The 16223-nt window shown below is 39.8% G+C and overlaps 1 protein-coding gene across 2 annotated transcripts in view; it reads left to right on the top strand.

Annotated features, from left to right (window-relative positions):
• The window catches only part of LOC103696956 (pyruvate kinase 1, cytosolic-like), a 34063-nt gene that overhangs the window by 10237 nt on the left and 7603 nt on the right, over positions 1-16223 (top strand). For both annotated transcript variants that reach the window (XM_008778693.4, XM_008778694.5), the window contains 2 exons: positions 7043-7120; positions 7458-7589. In XM_008778693.4, coding sequence (XP_008776915.2) covers positions 7043-7120; positions 7458-7589 — 210 coding nt within the window. The remainder of the gene's footprint in view (positions 1-7042; positions 7121-7457; positions 7590-16223) is intronic.

Below are 16223 nucleotides of genomic sequence, written 5' to 3'. Positions count from 1 at the left end.
TGATACCGAACTTAGGGGTGGTCACTAGCTTGGTATGCCGAACCTGGCCGAAACGCTTGGCTCATCTCGTACCGAACTGATTTGGCATGGTTCAGCTGGTTTTTTTGAGAAAAGCCATGAATTGCTCGGTTCACACCGGTTTGAACCGATTCGAATTGCTCGGTTTGCACCGGTTTGTCTTCTCTCTTTCAAAAATAGAGAGGCCTGAGAAGGCCTCCCGAGTCTTCTCAGGCCTTTCTTCCCTTACATTTACAAACCTCCCCCCTCCTATTTCGCCAAAAACTTTGTGATTTCGACAATCAAAGGAGGATCCAACCCAAAACAAGATAAGATGGTTATCCGCCACCTCATTTCTTCCGTCTTTTTTTTCAATGTTGAAAAATGCCAAAAAATTGAAAATGAGGAGAGGTCATATCAAAATTTTTGATTTTGGAATGATTTTATGCTATGTTGTAGATCAATGGATGATCTACACAATGAGACTAAAATTTTTAATTTTTGTTAAATTTATAGTTTTTTAATTAAAAATATAATTTTGAATTAAAAAATTTAAAAAATAAAATTCAGAAAATAACTGTAAAATTAGAAGTCTGTTTAGGGGCATGTAAGCTATTCTCAATCTAAATTTGGTATATATTTATGCAAGTTTGGATGCAAAATTCGAATAAAACTGAGAAATAAGTAACCTCTGATGCATGCCTAAGGGCATGGTATGCGCTGGCTCAGCTCGTACCGGACCGGTCCGGTCTCTGACCGGTACGGTACGACAGTGGAAAACGGTTCCAACCTCTTTGGGACCGGAATCGAGCGGTACAGAGGCGTACAAGTGCGAGCGGTACAGAGGCGTACAAGTGCGAACCGATCTGGTTCGCATCGGTACACGCGCCCTTGCGTTGGGTGGTGCGCCCGCGCGGGCATGGTTCGCACTTGTATGCGTGCCCTCGCGTTGGATGGTGCGGCCGCGTGGGCATGCATGGGGAACCACGCAAGTGCGCTCTCGCATGCTAGGTAGCAGACCGGTTCGGCACCATTATGAATCGGTACTGAACCGGTCTGATAGGCCACTAGTATGCCTACTGGTACCGGTTCGGCGAATCTTGCCTACGGGATTTAAAAAAATATATGTAGCATCTATGGTAGAATTCTATATAAATCTGAGCTCAAATTAATTTTCTGAAAATTTAGTATTTATAAATTATTTTTAATTTAAAAATTACTAAAAATATATAATTAGTTAAAAAATAAAAAATTTAGTACTACGTATTGGATAATTCAAAAGTTTGTCGGTACACTTGATAGCCTTCTTGAGATGAAAGGAGGTCTATGTCAGATGTTTGTTAGTGCCAAGTGGTAGGAGTAGATTTGCGAGGATAGGTACTGAGGGGAGCCATATGGAGAACTTGATGACGAGGCAGATATTCTAGTAGCAGGCTAAAAAGATAGTAAAGGCTATGAAGCCATTATATGAAGTGTTTCAGGGTATGGACAATGAGAGGCAAGGTCTGACGAGCCGGCCCATACCGGCCGGTTTGGACTAGTCCGGCCTGTAATTGGTACGCCAGAGCAGTAAAAATCGGTACGGGCCGGTTCTGTGCCAGAGATGAAGAAGGTGAAGAGGAGAGGGAGGGAGGAGATCCGTGGCCGCCATTGGAGAGCCGCGGAGGGGCAGCGGAGGCCGGGGGGGGGGCGGCGGAGCCTGCGGGTGCCGACTTCACTTAAAAATTTCCAAATTAAAAAGCCGCGGTTGCGGCCTCCGCCTTGCCCTTACGGGTTCCCCCGCCCCCCCAAGGGCTTCGCCACCCCTTCGGCCTCCGCCGCCCCTCCGTGGCTCTCCGATGGCGGCCATGGGTCTCCTTCCTCCCTCTCTTCTCCGCGCGCTCTCTCCTTCTCTTCTTCTTTGGCTCCGGCGAGAAAGAGCTGGCCGGTTTGTACCGGCCGGTTTCGAAACGAACTGAAACCGTACCGATCCGGTAGGCGACCGGTACGCCTACCAGACCCAGTACAACAAATCTTGGCGAGAGGTATCCCCAAATGGGCTTCTTATATCATATAGTAGAGTGGGTAAAGAATTAGATCAAAGAGGCAGATCCGAACCATGCTCAGGAGTAATCAATATTGTTGAGCAGTGGTGGGACCACCAAATAGATAGAGACTTACATCTGGTAGGTAAGAAAGAATATTAAAAATTTGACTGCCCTTGTGTTTGTGTAATTTTAGTAAAACAATTATGAACTCTATTTGCAGCTTAGTATCTGAATCCGAGGTTCCAGTACACCGTACCTAGGATCAATTTGGGAGAGGAACCTTTGGTCGCCCTATGTTATGTGATGTATAAGATGGAGCCTGTTTCATAAGTTGTGGATGTGTCTACAAGAGGTAGGTTAACTTGAGTGGTATGTGTAAGCTAATTTGTATCTTCAATTATTAACATATTATAATTTGTATCTTTTTCGCAAAAAAAAAATATTTAGGGAGGACACTAACATTATTGGAGTCTTGACAGCTGTCGTAAGTAAGAAAGTTTGAATCTAGATATATTAGATATTAACGATAACTATTACTTAAGTTAATTTAAGTAGCATGTGTAAGTTAACTTGTGTCTTCAATTTTTAACATATTATAACATGTATCTTTTTTACAGAGAAAAATATTTAGGGAGGGCACTAACATCATTGGAATCTTGACGGTTGTCATAAGTAAGAAAGTATGAATCCAAGTATATTAGATATCAATGATAACTATTACTTGACGTTAGATAGTTACTAATATGATACCATCTTATATGTAATTTTCTTCAATACTTTTGTAGTTGAATGATGGATTCATGATCGGATGTCTTATGGGCCAGTTGCAGGAGTCAGAGTTTAATGAGCTAGGATCGCCTTCATGACTAATAGCCAATAAGGCTAGAGTGAATGCAGAGCAATGGGTAGATTGCAACATTCTACGTATGCTTTCAGCTGATCAGCCATAGCCACATGGGTCATTGGGAAGCCAATTATTATATGATTCCATGTCCGAGACATCCTTCTAGACTAGGAGTTGCTTAAACGCGGTCACCACGTTATCCGGTCGACTCAATCAGGAGGGCAACATTCATTCTCCCAACATAGTTTGATAGAAATTGTCACGGACAAGGTACGTGGTACCGATCGAACCGACGTATCGGTGGAGACCGGTACCGAACCGGTTCAAAAAAAAAAAGACGTGGACGCGCGCGCGTCTGTATTATGCCACAGGGTGGCATTAAATGCCACTTTGATGCATTAAAAGCCCACGTGGGCTGCCCCGTGCGGTGAGCTTGCATGGGGAACCGTGCGCTGTGCGTGGACGCGCGGTGCGCACCGCATGGAACGCGCGTGGGCGCGAATTGGGGATACGTTTCCCCACTCGTGCTTGCACCCTCACGCGCGGGCGTGCTGCCCGGTCTCTCTTTTTTTCTTCTTTCTTTTCCCTTCTCTTCTTCTTTTCGAGTCATTCTCTTTTCTTCCCCTCTCTCCTCCTCTCCTCTCTTTCCCCTCTTCTTCCGCGAGCAAGGAAGGTTTTCTTCCCCGCGAGGTGCTCGGGAGGAAGAAAGAGCCCCTTCGACAAGTAGTCTTCTCTTCTTCTTCCTCTTCTTTCTTCCTCTTCTTCCTCTTCTTTCTTCCTCTTCTTCTCCACGAGTACCGGTGCGAACCGGTGCAGTTCGCACAAGTATCGGGCTTGTACTGATGTGAACCGTACTGGTTTGCACCGGTACGGGCAAGAAATCGTTCGGTTCTGACCTCCTTTACCTCAAAGGAGGTCGGGACCGAATTCTATGGCTGTATTGTACTGATGCCGGCCGGTACGGTACGGTACAGGTTGAACCAATCTATTCCGACGGTTCAACAGACCTTGGTCATAGGGGGAAAGCAGGTAGCTTGTTAGCATAGCCTAAAAGGAAAAGAAAAGACAGTTGCATCCCTAACAAAGAGAGTGGAGGAGTTAGTTCACACAGATTTAGAGACTATGGAGAGTAGCGTTGGCAGTTTTGGTGATCATGGATTTGGTGGCAAGGGTGGGAGTGGAGGATATGAAACCATTATTTATGAGACAACCGTAGAATGATCTTCAGTTCACCGGTGAGTCCTATTTTACGTATGCTGTATAGGATAGGGACCATGGTGCATGAGCTAGTAGAGCTCGTGAGGATATGATTGCATATAGAAGACGAGCTCCTCGAGATCATTCAGGAGGATATGATGTAGCTGCAGATGACATTGTATGCAGAGTAGGATTTATAGACGTATTAGATTTCAAATCGTATGTTGGATCCTATTACCCGCAGCTACAGGCAGCTTATGACCCATATGGATATAGATATGGTGCATCTGAGGCATTGTCTTTCAGTGGCTACTACTCTACGCAGCTTGGAGCACTTTACGGATCGAATTTTGCTTCTGGCATATTTGGATGGGCTTCTCTATAGCCGTATTATCAGCCGGAGGACATCTCTTAGAGTTAGAGCTTATGTGAGAGATCCAAGACAGGTTATAACCCAGAGTGCATAACTTATGGGATGAGCGTACAAGACTACAATGCCGCTTGGTTATAGGGGTGGGCTGATGTACCTCTTGATTATACTAATAATCCAGATATTTACTAGAGATTCCATTTGACGAGATTCTAGATGTTGGTGTGTATGTTGTACTATAAAATATATAGTTGATTGTATTATTTTATATTTTGTATCTTACTAATTGATTTTAGGATATTTTATGTTGCTTCTTCTAGCGTGCAAAGCCAACGATTGTGCAAATTTATGATCGTTGCCTTTTTTCTTTATAGTTTGGTTTCGGCATGACTTTAACGCAAAATTCTAGAGTTAGCAAACCTAATGACATTGGTTTGATAAGTTTTTACCTTTCCAAGGTAGTATTATTTTAGAGCAATGCCATGGTAACCCAGAAAAATCACTCAAACATGAAGAAGCATTTAGGGTGTACCAAGGTGATAGAAACATTAAAAAAATCATTCAAAAAATCAAAAAAATCAAAAAAATTATTTTTTTATCGAATCTTAAAAAAATAAAAAAAGGATGTGCCGGTACGGAACAGGAATGCCAACAATGTCTTGTGTATCGGTATATTACCGACTGTAGCCAACTGGTATGGGTCCCGATACCGGCTAACCTTGGTCACTAACCTTATTGATGATTCACTTACTCTATTGGCTTGTATCCAGAACGTTAGGTAGAATGGTCTAGTTTAGGTCATAAATATGATTTGAAACACTACTCAACAGATGGTTGGGCGGCCCAAGTAGAAAGGTTGTACTTACAAGACTAGAATTGTGTGGAATTTAAAGGTTATAGGAATTCGAGCATATGCCTCATATCTAGTGCATTAGCTTAGTGCAGTATGTCTAGTATGTGGAAAGGCATCACGGATATAGAAAGGTTCTTATAGAAGGTACATAAAATGTGGTGAAAATGTATGCAATGCATAGATCCTGTGCTAAAATCCCTTTTTAGTATTTTGTTCCTCTTTTATTTCCCCAAAAGGTGCAACTCAATTATTATGCCAATGCAGATAATGAAATTGATTTATTTGTTGAGAGCCAATGAGAAAAAGGAAACTAAAAGATGCATCTTTGCAATTAAATTTCCTTGGAACTTTGTGAGAGTCAGCAAGAGGCAAAGGTCCGTTTTTAGGCTTAGAGTTAGACTGAAGAGGGCATTCTCAATGTGAAATAGTTTCAAAGTTTCTCTTCTAATGTAGGGTTTATAAGTCCATTCTTGTGATGATATGGAAAAAAAATGTCATGTTGCACTCACTAAAAGTACAAGGCTTTATGTAGTCCATAGGTAAGGACAACTTTACTTATTATGTGTATGGCTGATGATGTATACTGCAAGTTTGTGAACAAGAAGAGGTCCACCTAAAACTGTTGTAACTATCTAGTGGTTCCTGATGCTTGGGCATTGACTTTGGCCATAGAGATGTATGATAGATGTCCATCAATCGGCTTCAATGATTCTTGAGTGGAGTGTAAGTTAATTTGGTTTTGCAAGATTCTAAAAAGACATCTGATATTTCTAAGGTTTCGTTACCCTTAGATTGTGTCGATAGTTTGGATACATAAAACCCTGTGATTTGTGAGAATAAATTTATATGAAAGCACAAATTTATGAAGAACTTGCTAAATTTGCGGGTTTTGTATTTTTGCGGCTATAGATATCTAGTTGTTGGATAAGTGATTAACAGAGGGCTCTTTCTGGTTTTGGGACTGATTTTTTGGTTTAGCTTTTCCAGTTTGGGAAGCTGGTTATTACTGGTTCAAGTCAAACTGTTTCCTTTCTTTTGTGGACCAGTCATTTGCTCCAACCAAAAAAGAAAGCAAGAAAGAATGAAAACAAGATGCCTTTTATCATCCTTCTGGGATGGTTGATCAATTTTGAGCATCATACTAATATACTTGTTAAAGCTGGTACCTTTTTATCTTATTTTACACGTTTTCTTCCATTTAATATACTTGCTTAAGGACAGTTTCCCAAGATGTCCTGACTAATAGACCCGTTTCCCTTAAATGCACTAACTTGTAAATACTTTCTGCCTTTTTTGCCTCATATCTACCTCAACATTCTGACCCACATGATATAGGCATTTGTTTTCTTGTAATTTTTTAATTTTCTTTTGGTATTCTGGTAATCACACAATGCTTTGAAAGCTCATCATTGCTTAATCCACCTGTAGTTCATACCTCTCCTATTCTCAGTGGAACATTAGATCTAGATAACGAATTTATTATGCTGAAGCTTCTCTTGGCCATTCATTTTGATGCCATCATTTATGTTATTTCCAGTTTCTGATTTACTAATATATCATAAATATTGTGAAGCTATCCAGGTCTGCAAATATGCAGCTGAACATCAGCTATGATAATTGACTAAATAAGAAGTTCAAATTATTTAATTCACTTCAGTTTTGTAGTTCAATTGTGCGTTCAGTGTAGTTGAAAGCTTGTTTAATTTGTTCTTTCCAATATCTCGTTATATGCAAACTTAATTTATCTTTTGCAGTCAGTGAAGCCAGGAGACACAATATTCATTGGTCAGTACTTGTTCACTGGAAATGAAACTACTTCTATTTGGCTGGAGGTATGATTGTTAATAAGTTTATATGGAAAATTTTGTGGATTAAGTTAGTCTTCTTCAAACTGGCAGAGAACTTGGTTTAGTGTGCAAGTGGATCAGTTTAGCTTTCTAATTTGGCCATGTGATGGCCTTGTTTTAACTTCACCCAAATATATTTATCTTGTCTTTAGATTGTCTACACATGACAATCTTGGCCTCTGGTCATTTTACCTGTTGTTGATTCACTGACATGAACTGTGTTGTATGTATGATTGGGCAATTCCGTGGCCTCAAGCCTTCAATTAGGATTAGCATCTAGCTTGATCTTCCCTATGTACAAACTGCTGTCTTTATGGTGCAGGTAGCTGAGCTGAAAGGGGATGATGTTGTTTGTTTGGTAAAGAACAGTGCTACTCTAGCTGGCTCTCTATATACATTGCACATCTCTCAAATCCGTGTTGATTTGCCTACACTTTCTGATGCTGACAAAGATGTAAGTGATGAATGCTAGATATTAATGTTTCTCAAACATTGGCTGGTATTTTTGACTTTATATCTTTAGATTTCTAAATTTGCATCATTTTATGACGTGCAGATGATCCTTTTGCATATGAATATTTATTATGGGTTCATACAATTTTGTTATGCTGAAATACTTTCACATAGCACTAGTTGAAAATATGTGCATTATATTTTAACCTAATATGTTTCATTTAATAATAACTTTATGCTAGTAGATCTCTTACTTATGAAATTGAAGTAAAAGGTTGTCATTTTAGTTCTCTCCTATCAAATACATGGTTATCATGAATTAGTTGCAAATAAAATCAACCATGAAAGCCATTGATGCAAGTCAAACAAGGCAACAATAATATTAGTGGTGGCCCACGGAATAAAGTTAACCATGAATATGACTGCTAGCTTGGTCTTCATTTTGCAACAAATGAATTAAAGTTGTATTGTTGTGCCAAACATCTGCCATTTTGTCATGAACTGCTCGATTTGGGGCATATCGACATGAACCAGTGGGTTACTAGGACGAAACATGGTTTGGCTCAGTAAGCGGCTTGAACTAAGCTAAACTGAGTCGAACTACCTGATTTTTCTTGGTTCAAGGCGATTTGGGCCCTTTACTGCCCCAATAATTGGTGTGGGAGGCGAAAAAGGCTTCCTATGCCTTCTTTGCTTTCCCTTCATGAAAAAAAATCATGTAGAAAGGAAAGGGAAGGGATTTCTTGTCGGATCTGAGGCTAGATGCTATGAAAATCAGATATAATTCCTTCCATTCTTCCCATTGCTCTCTTTCATTTTTCTTTCTCATGTCTAAAATAGAACAAATTAAAAAATTAAGGAAATCATGCCAAAATTTTGTACACCGGCATGATTTCATAATATGCAATAGATCTAAGGATGATCTACGTATGTTTTTGTCGATTTTTATATTAAAATGTATTTTCAGATTCAAATAATCATAAATAGAATGATGTTCAAAAATTTCTAAAAATTGGCAACATGTCTGGGGGTATGTATGATACTTGTTATCTTATTTTGGTAGCAGTATGTTTACCTTTGAGCATGGTTATGGCTATTGGAACCTATGCCTAATTTCAAAATAAATAGTAATTAATGGATATCTGTTGGTTGGAAAAAATATGTGTAGTACCCTTGGTAGGGTTCTGCATTAATCCAAATATTAGTTATTATTAAACTAATAATAATTAAATAAATAATTATTTTTTTAAATATAGAAGAATGAAAAATTAGTAGTATGTATAGTTAATGGAGACATTTTTTTGAAAAAAATCAATCATATTTTGCATTATATTGTGAATAATCTAATTTCAAGTATTTAATTAATTAAATCAAGTATGCTGTCTCGGTACCGGGCCTCGTACTGGTGTCATTCCATCACTGTGTTGGTATGGTATAGTATGGACGGTTGACTCATCAGTTTTGTGTACCAGTACCAAACTGGGATGTTACGGTATGCTCCGAACTGTCCGATTCAGTACGGTATAGCGTACCATAAATTAAATAATTATTAATTCAATTATAAATTATAAAAATATAGTAATGCATATTGCTAATTGGGTCATTTCTTTTTTAGGACGAGTATAGCTTTTACATATTATTATAAATTAGAGTAAATTACAAATTTTGTTTTGAGGTTTATGTTTATTACCTTATAGCCAATAGTTTGTAAAACTTATACTTACACCCAGTTAAATTAATGATATTAGTGAATCCATTTACCTCATATGAAAAGTCAAAATTGTCCTTCAGTGATGGCTAAATTACAAAAAACTCTTAGAGATTGGGGGTAAATTATACTTACATCCAATTTTGTCCAACACTTTAACCCATAATTTAACAAAATGTTGGCCAAATTGTTAACTTAAATGGGATCTAAATGCCACATCAGAAAATTTAGAAAATAACCAAACTAGCATTAAGTGATATAACATCCATCGAGGAGAACCATGAGGCGTTATGGGTCTAGAGCTTGATCTTGATGAATCATCAGAAAAGTGCTATATGCCAAGAGAAAAGCAATCTAGATCTCTTAAGCTAGTAGATGCCTCTAAAATTTTTTGTTGCAGAAAATTAGTATCAAAAGTTGTCACTTGAGGTAGCCTATTCATGGTCCAAACCAGTTAATAGAACCGCAACTGATGCACACTCCAAAAAGAAGAGTTCTCACGCACGTGCTGATTTGGATCCTTTTGATGATAGGCTGCCAGAGCTATCATCATTCTATCTGTAGACCTAGGAATCCTTATCTACAACAACAATGCTAAGAAATCATATTTATGATATTGGACAAGTAAAATTCAGAATCAGCAAATGATACACCGGCATCCTCGATCTCTGTAACGTGGTAGGCAGAAAAGCGAGAACAAAATTTGATTAGGAAGGATGCTCGTTGCCGAATGTTGGTTAGAAATTAAGGATGTTCATCGCTAGATGCCGATTGAAAAGGAAGCTTGTTTTCGGTCGCTTGTTAAAAAGACACTCATGGAGTGGCGAAATGAAAATAATCCTAGCTACTCAATTTCGAAGAAAAGAAGACTTGTAAAGATAGAAGATTTTGAAGAGATCAAGGAGTCGGAAAAGTAAAAGAGGAGCCTTATTTTCTTGTAGGGGTAATTTTGACTTTTTACAATAGATAAATGGTTTCAGTAATGCTGCCAATTTAACTGGGTGTAACTGTAGGTTTTACAAAATATTGAGTGTAAGTGTAATAAACATAAACCTTAGGAAGGTTTTTAAGGTTGTTTTGGTCATTTTAAATTTTTCTCTGATATGACACTTGGGTTCCATTAAAAGTTAATAGTTTGATTAACGTTCTGTTAAGCATTGGGTTAAAGCCAAGGGTTACCGAACCGGTATCGGGTACCGTATCAGTTGGCGCCCGATCTGGTTCAGTATCAATTCGGACCGAACCGAATCGGTTGGCATGGTTCATGCATCTGCATGCCCTAATTTTTATTTTTTGAGAGTTTTCTCTATTTTTGAACTTTTTTATGAATTTAAGTATAATTTGATTTTTTTTGATGTCTTAATGTTTTCAGATGTTTTTATGATTCTGCTTTAAGATAGATGATGCATCTTATTGCTTTAAAATAATACAAATCATAAAATGAGTAATATAAATATCTTCAAATCAGGATACAATCAATTACATACTTTTAAAATCCAACAAACATATATAATATCTAAAATTGGGTCGAGTGGCAATGCCTCTTGTAGATATTCGGATCATCAGGATAATCAGGAGGCACATCAACCCACCTCTCTATCCAAGCGGCGTCGTAGTCTTCTATGTTCATTCCATAAGAAATGCGCACAGGGTTATAAGCATTTTCGGATCTCTCACTGAAGCTCTAGCTCTGAAAGGTGTCCTCTAGCTGATAATATAACTGTGGAGAGGCTCATCCGAATATGTCAGTAGCAAAATTCGATTCGTGAGATGCTTTGGGCTGCGTAGGATAGTAGCTACCAGAAGATGCCTCAGATGCACTATATTCAAATCCGTATGGATCATAGGCTGTCTGTGGTTGCGGATAATAGGATTCAGTATAAAACTCGAAACCTGATACACCTATGGATTTTATTTTTCGTGCGAGGTTATCTGCAGCTGCATCGTACGTACTCAATGACCTCGAGAAGCCTGTCTCTTATATGCAATTAGATCCTGGCGAGCTCCACCAACTCGTGCACCGTGGTTTCGATACTATGCAGCATGCATAAACTGGAACGCACCAGTGTATCGAAAACCATCCTGCGACTGTCTTATTAACAGTGGTCTCCTGTCCTTCACTCTATAGTCAGTAGATCCATGACCACCAGAACTATCATTGCTGTTGCTACAGGACTCCTCAACCCTCTTCATTGTGGCCTTTTGTTTTTTTTGTTTGGTCTGCTGGGCAGTTATCTTCTTATCCTTCGTGTCCCTCTCTGCCTGACTATATTGTCCTTCTGACATAGTCGATTGAGTAGTGTAGTGGCCTCGTCCGAGCATCTCTCGATCATGTATTTGAGAAGATGTCTCGGACAAGAAGTCATGTGGTGACTAGCTTTCCTGCGGTTGTGGCTGATCAGCTATAATTGGGCGTGCAATATTGCACTTAGCCCATTGCCCTGCATCGACTCTAGCCTCGCTGGCTACGAAGCTGGTCGGTCATGGAGGCGATCCAGGCTCTTCAAGCTCCGGCTTCTGTTGGCCTACATCATTAGATCATCGTCATTATCAACAAAAGCATTATGGATCGGATCTGCATACTTGAGCTTTACTTCCTCCTAAATGCACTTTAGTCTCAACCTCAGATTGTAGTATACATATACAAGGTCGTTGAGGCGCTTATGTGTCAAACGGTTCCTCTCCTTGCCGTGGATGAGGGCGAAGGTGGACCAGTTACACTCACAGCCACTCTAGAAGACCGTCCATGAATCTGGGATATAAATTTGTAATTTGACTTTTATTAATTAATAAGATTGGGCAATTTGTTATTCATTCATATTTGTATGTGTCCATAAATCGTCCAAGAAATTAATAAGATGATACATATTCTCAAGGAGTTGAGAATTTGAGGCATGTGTCATTAAGGATTAATTTCTAAATGCTCCCGATCGATAGATCCATCACGAGGGTGATGATCGATCTGCTGAGATTAGTGCATAGATCACTTAGTCAGATGGATGAGTCTTAAAAAAGTACTTGTTAGAAAATAAGTGTACTGAGCGTGATCAAAGAAAGTAGTCACATGGATGTCTATCCACTCGTCAGTGACTACTTATGCTGCAGTTGTATGACTGGTCCTTTGACATGCGATGCCTCAGCTATTCACTGTGAGGTTGCTGTAGTTTGACGAAGATGTAAACTTGGGCCCTAGCCATTTGGGTCCTTGTGGTGCAGATTGGCTGTAGTAGGTTCATTTTGAAATAGGGTTGCATCTAGATGGGATTTATCGACCTTGATAGATTAGGAGTGATCCCATGTGATTTATGAGACTAAGTTCGATAAATTTCTGGCCAGGTATTTTGGAAAAAGAGTTTTTCATATCTCGAACTGGAAGTCGAATAAATTTGACAAATGACGGACGATGGGATTTGACGAGTTATCCATAATCTTCATCTTGTCGGGATCCATGATAAAGGGACTGTATCATACGCTAACTATACGTAGAGGTTCAGACATTTCGTTCTGTTAGGTTGCCACTACATACTGCTAGGTGTTACTAGTGGATTGTGAGACTCGAAGGCATTCATTTGATGATCAGTGAACCCTAAGAGTAGAACTAAAATTGTTTCAGTCCATTGAAAGGAGTTTCAGTGATATTAAGATGGAGATTTTAATATATCTCACTACCAGACAGAATAGAACCTATGGATCACACACATAGAGGATTTGATTAGTCAGATTATTGTAATTGTGATTTAGAATCACAATTGATGTCAATTATCAATATGATTGGTGATTGAATTAATCCACTAAGTGCTAGTTAGTTAATAGAAGAATTAAGTGGAATTGATTGCAATTGGATTGTAATTGGGCTGATTTGATGAGCCAAATCGAATTGGGTTCGACCCAAATTGAGTTAGGCTCATGATTAGTTTAACCCTGATTAGATCAGGGTATATTCTTGGAATATGCCTTAAGTCGTATTCACACCATGCGGACTTTAAAGTCTGCATGGTATTGTAGGATAAAAATGCATTAAGTCATATTCACACCATGCGGACTCTAAAGTCCTTGTGGCATTGTAGGATGCATGGCGCCCCATCTAATTCTCCTAATATGATTAGGAGTTAGCCTAAGTCCTAATGTGATTAGGACCCATTCAAGGCGCCATGAAAGAGGTTCAAGCCCAATGTGATTAGGCTCTAATCTCTTGATCCAAGGACACATGTCATGCATGATTTGAGGCGCCACCTAAGAGGATTCTAATCCTTTTGATCATAGCGCCATGGACACTTGGCATTGATCCAAGGGTGGGCGGCAAGGAAGAGTTTATCTCTTGGTTTGATAAGCCTTAAAAAAACCCTAAGCCACCAATTATAAAAGGGATTCATTGGAGGCGTGTGAGAGCAATTGATTGGAGTCTCTCCTCCACACCTCCCTCTCCCTCTCCTCCTCTTCTCCCACGGCAGCAAGAAGCCCCTCCTTCCTCTTCCAAGGTTGCATTGGAGGCGTGAGAAGAGAATCAAAGAGAGGAAACAACACGCCAAGGAAAGAAGGGTTCTTTCCTTCCCACGCCCAAGCCTTCTTCCTCCTCCTCCACGGCAGCAAGAGGCCCTCTTCATCCTCTTCCTCCACAGTAGCAAGGCAAGGAAGATCCACGGTGCAAAGCTTCCTCCTTCCTCCTCCATCGCGAGCAAGGTTGAAGGAGTTCTTCTTCAAGAAGGTATGTTGCTGATCTTCTCCTAATCATCATTGATAGTCATGGGAGGTCTCTGCAAGGAGCTAGCACTCGGTGAGATCTGATCTTAGATAGTCGAGTCCTCGTGTGGATACCTGTAGAGGCCGGACGTATGTGCGGCTCCAACAGGAACCTCCAAAGATCATCAGGCTGCGGTGTTTTTCCTTCCGCACAAAGTTTGAAGATGGGATCTTCAAACCTTTGTTTCTGATTTTTGTTTCAGTTTTGTGATATTTAATCAACCTCTTTCAGATCCTAATCTCCTCTCCCTCATGAGTTCAAAGGTCTTCTAGATTTGGATTCAGAAAAATTTTTGAACTCTACGATCCGTGGCGTGTTCATACGATGAACGAAGTTCCGTGCGAGATTCCGCTGCGAACGTCGCATCGCATGGGGCATTTAGATCTGTATCCTCTGACTCTTTGGAGTGATAGAAAGGTGGCTCTGCTGCTCAGCGTTCCACCTTCGGATTCTTTCTAGTAGCCCTATCCTTCGCTTCTTTGAAATCAATGAGGTTCTTCTTCATCAGCTACCGAACTTGCTGTGGGCATTTGGGGCATGTAGCTACATCGGAATAATTACCAGCTAAGTGCTGCTTCAACCTGGTTATTCTTCCTTCCTTGAACTATTGGTTGCACTAGTTGCACTGCCATCGGTGTCGGCCCTCCAGCATTCGCCCATGCTTCCAGCCAATATCACGCTTTGGGTACTTTTTTCTTAGGATGGTACCCCATCCTAGTGTCTCGCAAGACGTCCTACTAGAATTTCGAACCATGATAATAACCACTATTGAAGGTGCAAATATCATTGTCGTAAGGATTTAGTGTTTAGAAGCTCCCTCAAGATGGAGGGTTTGTTCTAGAAGCCTTGTATTGCAAGTTATTCAAATCCTAGTTGATATATAGAGGCAACCAACGAGTCTAATAATATAAGGGGCCCTAAAATGCTTCAAATAACCCCTCTATGTACTCATAATTCATCAATGAAGTATCATTTTCTTGAGTGCAAATTAGCTTGTGTTTGCTCTTAAAATAATTTTGCATGGTGGAATTCGCACATTCTTTGGTATATTCTAGAACAATCCTAGTGAATTTTGGGGATAGTGACATCTGTCAATTGGAGTCCTTGGCCCGAGTGTGCTTGAAAGTAGCTTGGTGAATTATGAGGAAAGCCCTCATTGTAGCAAGGTAAAGAGGTTATTAGTTAGTTATCCTTAGTCCGTCTAGCTCATAATTCTGGGCGGTAGCTTCTTGCTAGGAATGTCTGTTTGGTGAGGATAATATATGTTGTGTTGACATGAGTACACTCATTTGGTGATGTCTAAACTGCTTTTTAGGGTTTTTTTTTTTTTCTGTATATAGCTTTATTATTTCCATTTTCTATTTATTTTGTTTCTTATGTAATAATGAACTTTTGTGCTTCTTCAAGGTATATGACTCAACAAGGTATACTGAACCGGTACCGGTAGGTGTACTAGACCGATTCAGGACCGGTTCAGATTAGTACCGAACTAGTCTATATAACACAACGTGCGCAGGCACGCTTGCTGCCCACAGCACGCACGGCGCGCTGTGGCGAACCGGCGCAAACTGACCGGTTCGCACTGATTCCTAGCTATACTGGACGGAACCGTTCGGTTTCGTTCGGTACGCATCTAGTACCAGCCGGTTCCGGCCCAGTACCGCTATGGGGCTAGAACCATTTTTTAACGTTGAACTGGATTGGTCGGCGCCGATACTGGTTTGGAATGGGCCAGCCGGTTCAGCATTCCTTGATATGACTCACAACACAAACCTAGAATTGAATGGATGTATTTTACTCCAAAATGGTGGCTCCTATGCTTATTTAACTAGTATTTTTTTTTTTAGTTGTATTACTTGCTTTTTTGATTTTCTATAATTATATAATTTTTCATGCAGCCATGATCGAAACTAGTTGAATGTTCGGGTCAAATCATGGCAGAAATTGACTTACGTCTCTTTTTTGTTAATATAGATGAAATTTCTGTTTTCTTTGATATTTTAGTTAACTTAGTTGTGCATTTTGAGTCAAAATGCATCATAATGGTCTTACTCTAGAATCATTGTCGGTTCACCATGTCTGAATTCATGTTATGTTCCTGCTTTATCAGCCACAACTTATCATAGCCATGCAAAAAGTAGGATCATTTATTTTCAGAATTGCTTGAAAATTGTTGCTTTTCTTAC

The sequence above is a fragment of the Phoenix dactylifera genome, chromosome 12 (assembly GCF_051530095.1).
Source record: "Phoenix dactylifera cultivar Ajwa chromosome 12, Ajwa_hap1_PhDact_Kaust_v1.1, whole genome shotgun sequence".
Taxonomy (NCBI): domain Eukaryota; kingdom Viridiplantae; phylum Streptophyta; class Magnoliopsida; order Arecales; family Arecaceae; genus Phoenix; species Phoenix dactylifera.
Note: the sequence above shows the minus strand (reverse complement) of the source record. Positions and strands in the feature narration are given on the sequence as shown.